The 9,361-nt window shown below is 40.3% G+C and overlaps 1 protein-coding gene across 1 annotated transcript in view; it reads left to right on the top strand.

Annotated features, from left to right (window-relative positions):
• The first annotated feature begins 6,830 nt into the window (after nucleotides 1-6,830).
• clmpb (CXADR like membrane protein b) overlaps nucleotides 6,831-9,361 on the top strand; it is an 84,648-nt gene continuing 82,117 nt past the window's right edge. Inside the window, exon 1 of the mRNA XM_004543957.5 lies at nucleotides 6,831-7,269. Coding sequence (XP_004544014.1) covers nucleotides 7,221-7,269 — 49 coding nt within the window. The 5' untranslated portion in view covers nucleotides 6,831-7,220. The remainder of the gene's footprint in view (nucleotides 7,270-9,361) is intronic.

Raw genomic sequence — 9,361 nt, 5'->3', positions numbered from 1 at the left:
GTCTAGTGTCAATTATATCGTCAGTTATATCGTTATCGCAAATTTTCAAATGTATATCGTGATAAATATTTTTGGTCATATCGCTCTGCTCTAGTCACCACCCATCTTGAGTTTTTGTTTTTTTCTTAAGAAATGCAAATATTCTGCATTTATCCACTTTACTTGTGTTCATGGGTCTTTCAAACTGTTTGGTGTTGCTGAGTTTACCAGTGCATTCCTTCTTTTTAAGAATATACCACATTGTTGAGCTCACTGCTACTGAAGTTGTTGCTATCCCACCGATAGTTTTGGGGTTTTCAGCCTATGGCCTGAACAATGGCCTCTTTCCCTTGCATCATTATGTCTTCGGAGCTCATTTTAAGAGTTTCTGTAAAGAGCAACCAATTATAAGTTCAAAACTTTGAATCAACTCTAAATCTTTTTTCCATAGAATAATGAGGGAGCTGCTTCTCAGTTAATTTTCTAAGAAAATCTGAACCTCTCAAAATGTGATTCTATGTATAAAAAGTGATGAATTCCTAACTAGCTAATACAGGGTTAGGCAACTCCAGGCCTCAAGGGCCGGTGTCCTGCAGGTTTTAGATGTGTCCTTGATCCATCACAGCTGATTCAAATTGCTAAATTACCTCCTCAGCATGTCTTGAAGTTCCCCAGAGGCCTGGTAATGAACTAATCATTTGATTCAAGTGTGTTGGCCCTGGGTGAGATCTAAAACCCTCAGGACACCGGCACTTGAGGCCTGGTGTTGCCTACCCCTGAGCTAATACAATACTGTGGCGGAGGTGTGGTCCCTGGCTCAGCTGGGGTGGCGCAGTGAGCTCAAGGGAGTGGTGCCAGGGAGGCTGGTGGGACAGGTGGTGATGATTTTCCTAACAAAGTCTCCTTTTTATAGTGAAGCTGTAGACCAGCTGGAAAGTTGGTGAACCGGGTGCCGAACCAAACAAAACTGTATGTGTGAAACGTCAATAAACACTCCTAAAAGTGATCAAGATAACACTGTGTCGGGTTGGTCTTTACAAACACTTTGTCAAATCCCTTGAATCAAAGTCTGCACTTCAGCCACATCTTGGTTGTTAGGCTTAAAATTCATAGTAGTAGCAAAACTACTTTTGGTCCTTAGCTAAGTGACAAACATTTTTGACACAAATGGCTTCAAAACTCCAACCACGCATCTGACATTGCAGGATCTGGAAGAATGCAAGTTGATAGAGATGCACCTGTTAGTCAGTCAGTAGATAAATGGAGCATATTTGTTAAAAAGGCCTTTAACATCACAGCACAAACTTTCATATTTTAATAGACACATAGTTGGGTCAGTTTACCTGGTTGCACTTTGGTACTAGAAGATAAGACAATATCTAGATAAGTTGTTTATTTTTTTTGTCTGTTTTTTGAAAAGAACAATGTTTTAATTTCTTTTGATTGATTGTAGATTTGAATCCTAGTGCATAAATAATTCACCTACAGCGGTGTGGACAGACCAAAGGTAATTCAAAAGTGTACCCCGTGGTGTTACTTTTAAAGTGATTATCTACACTTTGGTCATTTTCTATACTGGTAAATGGAGACATGTTGAAGATTGATTCCTCAGCCCACACCTGACACACAGTATGATGCAAAGCATCTGCTGATTTATGCTGGCTCTTCCCGACCATACGGCTCACATCACTCACTCCCCAGTGACTGGGCTGAAGACTTCTTCATCAAAGAGAGGGCAGAGAGGGTAATAGTTGTGTTGGGTATTGAACAAGGGTGGGAAAGGACAGAGGAACTTCTAAATCAGACAAATCAAACAAACAGCACTTCACTCGCTTCCCTCCGCCTTTGCTTATACTTCAATCAAGCCTTGTTTATTTGCTAAACGAAGATGGGATTGTGAGCACTCTGTCCTGTGTCAATAAAGCTGAAGAGGCAAAGCGATCAATGACAAAGGCATTCAATTTATGCTTAAACTTGAGGCTAATCAGCTAATTTGCTAGCTTGTGACAAAGGCTCCTTGAATGTTCTGGTAATGAGCATTAAGACTGTTGTATCATTTCACAGAAGTAAAACTATAAATAGAAAAGTTTGACTACACATTTTCATTTGTATGAGATTAGCCACCAAAAAAAGCTAATCTCATGCAAAACACAGAGAAGACCATTTTAGCGAGCAAGTAAGACACAGAAGAGCTAATATACCCTGTAGATGAATTTTTGCAGATGAGCAGATCATGGCAATTATGTCGAAATGAGTTTATAAGTGATTGTTTTGCTAAAATTAAGTTGACTTGTCAGCAGTATTTGACTAAAAATATGCATTTTTATTCCAGCATGGACTGTATATTTGAGTGATTAAGGTGCAAGGCTCTCAGGTAGCACATGGCGGTGGTAGTGTGGTGTTCATTCAAAGCCCTACTTTGTTGAAAATCCATGTCTAAATAGCTCATACAACCTTCTCTAATTAAACATTTATTTGATTTTCTCCTTTTGGGTGATTTCTAGAGACAAGCAGAAGACAGCATTTTCCTGTAGCTGCTGGCATGGAAACTGTTAGTGTTGGGGGAAATAAATTCTAAAGCAGCTTCCAATGCAGTGAAAATTATATCCAAATATGATTGATCTGTTTATTCTGGACTGGAGCGGGCAACCATTTTTTAATTTATTTATTTTCTTTATCTCAGTCATGCATTTTCATTGAAACAATCCTGGCTCTTTCATTCTTCCAAATGACCCCATCATGTGTGCTCGGTTTATTCAGTCATTTTCTCTCATTTTGCTTGATGATTTCATCCACATTGTTCATTTGCCCATTCCCATTCAGTTCATTCATTTACCTGCTCACTGCAGACTGAAAGATGTGCCATAGTATAATAAAGCCGGGCACGCTGTTAGCTTCTTTGATGCCATTCTGTTTGGCCTCGCCTTTAATTAGAGCATGATAACATGTTTTTAAACTCCATCCTTCCCTGCCTCGTGTTTCCCGAGAAAGGCTCATAAATAAATTGAGGCGGACCACCACTTCTGAACTCACTGGGCTTTACAGTACACGGAGACAGGCATTGCACTCGCAGGAATGTGGAATGGGAAGTGGTCTAAAACTGGAAATAGCTGCTTCTTCTTTATCACACTGTATAAGCAATCTGCAGTAATGACACCAAAGAGTCCAGCTAACTGAATGATATCCTTTAAAATATCCCCACACAAACACTGCATAATCAGATAATCATGATCCTGTAAATCTATGAACTTTCTGCCATATATGCTACAAAATCTCAGGTTGCTCCATATTTGTGGTTGTTGTGTATACACCATCCACTGCTCCTTAACACATCACCGCTGGATGTCATGCTTATGTGCTTAAGGAGACGACTACAACAACAGATGAAGACTATATTCATTTTATTGGCTAAAGAAGACAATTTGCTTCTGTGGCGTGGTTGCACAGTGCAGGAGGGAAAGAGCTTTACTGAACCATAAACAAACATCCAATTTGGATCAATAAGCCGCGTGGCCAATGTCGCCTTGAGATGTTCGCTGTAAATCTCAGAGGGCCGCCCTCTCCCTCATTAAATTATAAAGGATCCATGAGCCGTGAAACACTAACGGCAAAGCATCACATTGGTTGCTAAAAATAGGAAGCCCTAGACAAAAGAGTTTCTTTTTTTTTTTTTCTCCTCATTCATATTGTTACTCAAGAATCCTTTTAACCATCCACTTCTATCCTTGCCTTAAGTCAAGTAGAGAGACATGGCCAAAGCCCGACATCCCTGCAGTGCCTCGCGTGTGTTTGCTCGGTATCGTCCTGGCGTCAACAAAACAGTAACACGTCCCTGTGATGTCATGATGAGGGAGATACAGCTGTTCTGGCGGACGGGAACACAGTTGGTGAAGTGCTCCGTCTCTGACAGGAGGTCCGAGGTGCATCTTGTTGCTCCAATTTAAATTTCAAATCCACTTAAAGTACATAAGTCAGGAGTGCTCCCAGCTAAAATGCAAGCCGTGTTGGGCCTGGAAGATATTTAAAAAATCATGGACATTGCACTTGGGAGGATTACATCTTCATGTGCTGAAAGGAAAAGAACGAGGGAGAGTCCCAACGCAGCATCATCATCACCTGAAAAAGGGGGCACCCCTCACAGCAAATGATGTTTATTTTAAAACAATGCTTATCATGCCCTTAGCTAAAGCCTCGTAATGAATCTCGCAACCAGTCATATGCTTTCCGTGCGGTGAGATATTGTCGTGCTCTTGGTGATGTGAAACTAATCAGGGAGAAAGAGTGGTTTCCACACTGGTGACTTTTCAAGGCCCTGTGGTATAAATATCAACCATCTGTGAGGCCATCTGCATTGGGGTGCTATATCATGCACCAAGGCCAAACTACCAAACACAGACAGGTTGCCTTCCGTGGCACAATTTACACTGCATGCAAGACAAAGTAACCTATTGCACAATCGCTACTGTCAACAAAAGATATGCCCTCATACCTCATGTTGCGCTGTCATCAGCTTATACATAACAAAGCTCCTCATTTGAAATGATAGTGTCACTGTTGTTTAATGTATTCTACAGCCACATACTCTCCTCTGCTTCCAGATCTCATTTTTGTGCAGAAAGACTCATTTTAAAAGGGGAAAACTGATATATGTTGGCTGTCAGGTGCATTTTCATTCAAGTGTGTTTATCTGGACTAAGAATCCAGGAGGACTGTTGTCACTGCAGGTGAAACGTGTCTTTTGAACCTGGCGATCCATCAGTTACACTGCTAATATTGCATCAGTTCCGAGGATTCCTTGCTTTTGTATTTCACTACAGTGCATGCTGCTCACTTTCTGTAAATACTGACCTCTGCAGAAAAGAGCTGTGATGAAACTGGGATGTTTTTTTTTCTTTTCATGGAAAAGCAGGAGAAAGAGAATGCAAACAGGGAAGAGAGACAAAAGGGACACGCGACACTAAAGACCTCAGTTTTACCACTACCGCTATTTCTCACAACATCTGGAATTATGTTGTTGAGTCTCATCCTCTGCTTTCTGTGCACATATCTTCTTTTCTGTTCTTCTTTTTTCAAAAGCGTGTGTGTGTGTGTGTGTGTGTGTGTGTGTGTGTGTGTGTGTGTGTGTGTGTGTGTGTGTGTGTGTGTGTGTGTGTGTGTGTGTGTGTGTGTGTGTGTCTACTTGTGCGTGTGAAACATTGTTTCAAGCTATCTAGTTATTGGAACGGAAAGGAATGGCGGAAGGCTGGTGCTGAAGAGCAGGCCTCTTGAGGGGGGAAGAGAGAGAAGAGAGGGGCCACAGGCGAGTGAAAATCCTTTTTTGTTGTTTTGGCTGATTGTTGAGACACAGAAGAGGGGGATTAATTTGTCTCAAGGTCTGACAACAACCATCAACAGACAGCAGCTTTCCCCCTTTTTTTTTCTTTTTGCTTGTTTATATAACTGGTGCCAGTACCGGGTGTGGGATGACAGTTTTGTAAAGATGCACAGAATAATCAGATCATGGTCAAAATATAACATGGTAAACGAGAACAAATATGCCCTATGATTCCAGACAAATCTTTAAATTTAATTCCTTTAATTATAACTATACATCATCATAGCCTGAATAATATAGTTACAAAATGCATACCTTTTGGGGGCTTTAACATGTGGACTTCTGGATTTCCCTGTTCCTATTATAAAGTCACACCAAATCCTCAAAAAACAGTTTAAGACAGCAATATTTGAAATAATGATGTAGTATAGTAGCTGTAGTATCACCAAAAGACAAAGAACTTTCCCACAAATATATGAACATTTGTAAAAAAGTAAAATACGTATAGCAGATTTAAAAAAAACAACAACGTTGTGCTGTTTTTTGAAACACTGTAGTTATGAGGAATACAAGGAAAAATAAGCTTTAGAGAAAATGGGACAAACATTATAGCCTGCATATTATAGTCTCTTAAAATATATGTTGGCTTCACTGATTTAAAAAAAATTAAAAAATTAAAAAATTACTGTATTGAGAAGGCCATTCATTTACACGCAAGCCTTATTATTTCTCATAAAGACACATGACATTTTCTGCAGCGGCTCGTAGCAAGAAGGGACACAAATATAAAGGTGCAGCTTTTCAAGACATTCGGTGTTATCTAAAGTGGAAAAATATTAACATCACAGAAAAATATAATAACAAAGATAGTCTAGCTGCTATTTAACTTCTGGTAACTACACAGTAAGACATGTTATACCAGTTCTAAATTATTTTCGTCTCTAATAACTGGTTGTAAACCTTTAAATGTTTGGTCACACAGTCATGAACCCTAATCACGCCCCTTTTTCCTGTTGGTCCCTTTTTTTTCTCTTCAGTGGAATAAACACCAGTGCCAACCAGTCAGTGTTTTATTGATACGGAGCAGAATGCTGTAATTTTAAGTGTTAATGGCTTATGTTAAAAAAATAAGAAGGAAAAAATGCAATGATAAAGTTTTGTTATCAAAACTGTGGTTCTCAGGTGGTGAATTCTGCCTTACAAAGAGCATTGTTCATTTACTGTATATTGCATTAATATACAGATCAAAGATACAAAAATATAATTCCAGTGTCTCAACTTCACATGCAGTTTTGTTTAATGGGACTGTGTGTAGCTATTTTTCAGCTTGCATGATTTTCATTCAGTGATACGTAAACAGATTCCTGTCAGACTCCTGTCTGCTGCACCTAACTATGACTCCCAGCCACCCAACAAGCAGAGCGTGTGTTGCCGGATGCTCAAGCATGTGTAAGAGAACTTCAGACTCTAGAGGTCTCCATCCTTCAGCATCCCCTCATCATCATCCACCTATTCTCCCTCCTCCTCCTCCTTCTCCTCTCTGGCATTTTGTGCAGCGGAGGAGGATAGGAGGAGTGACTGCTGAGGAGGAGACAGAGGGGACTCTGAGACAACACGTCCCACGCCAGAGCCAGACAGCCAGGGAACTTTGATTTGACGCCAAGTAGCCTGCGATCAAAATTACAATGAAAAGAAAGAGCCTCGTTTCTTCCTCCTCCTCCTCTTCTCCTTTTTCTTCTCGGGAGGCTTAGATATGTCGGGCGTGTGCAACATATGATGTCGTTGGACTCATAAGCTCAATGAAGATTTATTTATCTCTGATTTCGGTCCTTAATTCGCTGATGGTGCCGCTTCGTTGTGCTTGCGCTTAGGTCAGCCGAATGAATTTGAAGGCAGTCTGAGCGCATTGTTTCCAGCTCCGTTACATATGGGATTTCGAGCCGTGATGTCTGCAATCTCTCGCTCTTTGTTTCTGGGTAAGTCACTTTCCATTTCTTTAAAAGACCGGATTTATTTATGTAAAAGCAGCGCAGGCGTGTTGCTCTGAAAATTGCGGATGTGAACACCGAGGTTCATTTTTCGTATATATTTAAATATAATTCTCTTTCGTTGTTTCACGTGTCGTTAAGACCACATCTGACAGCTTCGGTTCAGAATGATGTCAGAATATATCTGTTGTCTATTTTCTCTTCCCCCTTATGACACTTTAAGATTTGGGTGAGAAATGACTACATTTACATTTAGATTCATCTTCAAAAACGCAAACGCGCTGTAGCCAACCGTGCGCTTTCTCTCAAGCTGGGAGCTCTCGAAAATGGGACAAATTAAAGCAACGTGAAGGGGATAAAAGTTCACCTGACCCCTCCCTTCAAATCTGCTTTCAAGATTTATTGACCCTGCGCGTTCTTGTATTGGCATTTTCTTCAAAGGCAGGCCCGCAGCAGATGCACAAAAACCTCCTTTGTCATATTTAAACAAAGGGAAATAATTCATTAATTTCAGTAACCACCAAGAAAACACTAGGTTAAAAAAAGATCTCTATTCTAGCTCTTCTGGATGTCAGTGATTAGATTTGTTAGGATAATTGTTAGGATAGGATATCTTGAAAGGATCTCTAAAAAGTCTTTTTTTTTTAAATTGTTACTCTTATTTTATTATATCATAAACCATAGATGGACCTCTTTTTATTTCATAGAAACAGAAGTTTCATTTGTCTCCAAGGCTTGATTTTATCACTACTGCTATTTGCTGTGTTAACAGTAATCCTGCTTCTATTATTACTGTTACTAATATTATGGGATTGTAATGTAGAGGGGGCCTGGAACTGTTTCCAGGTCTGAAGCTCAATGAGGAATGTTTAATTCCACTGTGACCTCTCTGACTGGAAGTTACAGTTAGCACTGCGGGACGGTGTGTTAAAAATGACAGCCAGTACGAGGTGTTATTCACCCCACTGCTGTCTCATCACCTGTGGTGTAACTGAGGGGAAAACTAGTTTTGAAAGCCACAGATTTGAAAAGACAAACTAACAAAAGATTTTAAAGTTTGAAAATTGTCTTTGACTGGGTGCTAGAAAAACTTTGAACCCCCACCCTGGTTGAGAGTTAGATTGGTTGAGTGTAGCCATATGAGGAGAAATCCACACGGCTCGTGCGCTCTGGTCTGAGTTCCGAGGTCGTGCTCTGGTAGTTTCTGTGTGGCTTGCTGCTTGTTGCGTATTGCAGTCTGGAGAGAAATCAAAAGACCTCGGCATTTGTTTTTAATTTTCTATTCCATTAGTTTAGACATACAACTGATGTTATTTGCTTATGCTTGATGTGGTTTGTGCTGCAGGCTTGTAAATGCTTGGAGAGTTTGTTATCTTCGTCTCCCATTATTCAGTCACTGACATATTGTGGTGATATGTCTGTGGAATACCCTGTCCAATGCCTAATGCGTTCAGTGGAGAGATCCTCGTCCCTCTGGACCTGGTATAAAATAAATAGATAGTTGAAGGATGGAGATATGTATGGATAAGCTAACCTGTCATGGCTTACACTGGTAGACCAGCAAGTCCAAAGAGTGTGGTACGCTGTAATGCATACTGATCCTCTGTTAAACTAAAGGAGCTGACTCTGCAGAGAACACTGCATGCAAGTAAATTTTAGGTTTAGGTCAAAAAGCACTCTGTAACACTGGGCAATGATGTAGGCTATTTTAAGCTAAGCATGCAGATTATCATAACACCAGCAGTGCTTTTCCGGTAATGACGATCTTAAATAATGCAACCGGCTCATTCAGGAGAAGGCAAAAACATTACACATTATCCCTAAATAATAGCAGTTGTTTGCTTTTCTTAAAATAACCATATGACTGCGCCTTGAGTATTAAATGACTTGTTGCCATGGTGAGGTATTTTTCCCCTCCTTTGTCATGTTTAAGACAACGGAAAGAAAACTAGTTTGTGCAGCGATGTGACTGGATGGCATGTTCAATACAGTTGGAACCGGGGTCACACGTCTCTCATCCAAGAACAAAACATCCATCAGTCATCCAAAAGAGTATTCACCCACCCCCCAACCGAGGGGA

Source organism: Maylandia zebra, linkage group LG14 (genome assembly GCF_041146795.1).
Source record: "Maylandia zebra isolate NMK-2024a linkage group LG14, Mzebra_GT3a, whole genome shotgun sequence".
NCBI lineage: Eukaryota > Metazoa > Chordata > Actinopteri > Cichliformes > Cichlidae > Maylandia > Maylandia zebra.
The sequence above is the reverse complement of the archived record's forward strand: the minus strand, read 5'-3'. Positions and strand labels throughout refer to the sequence as shown.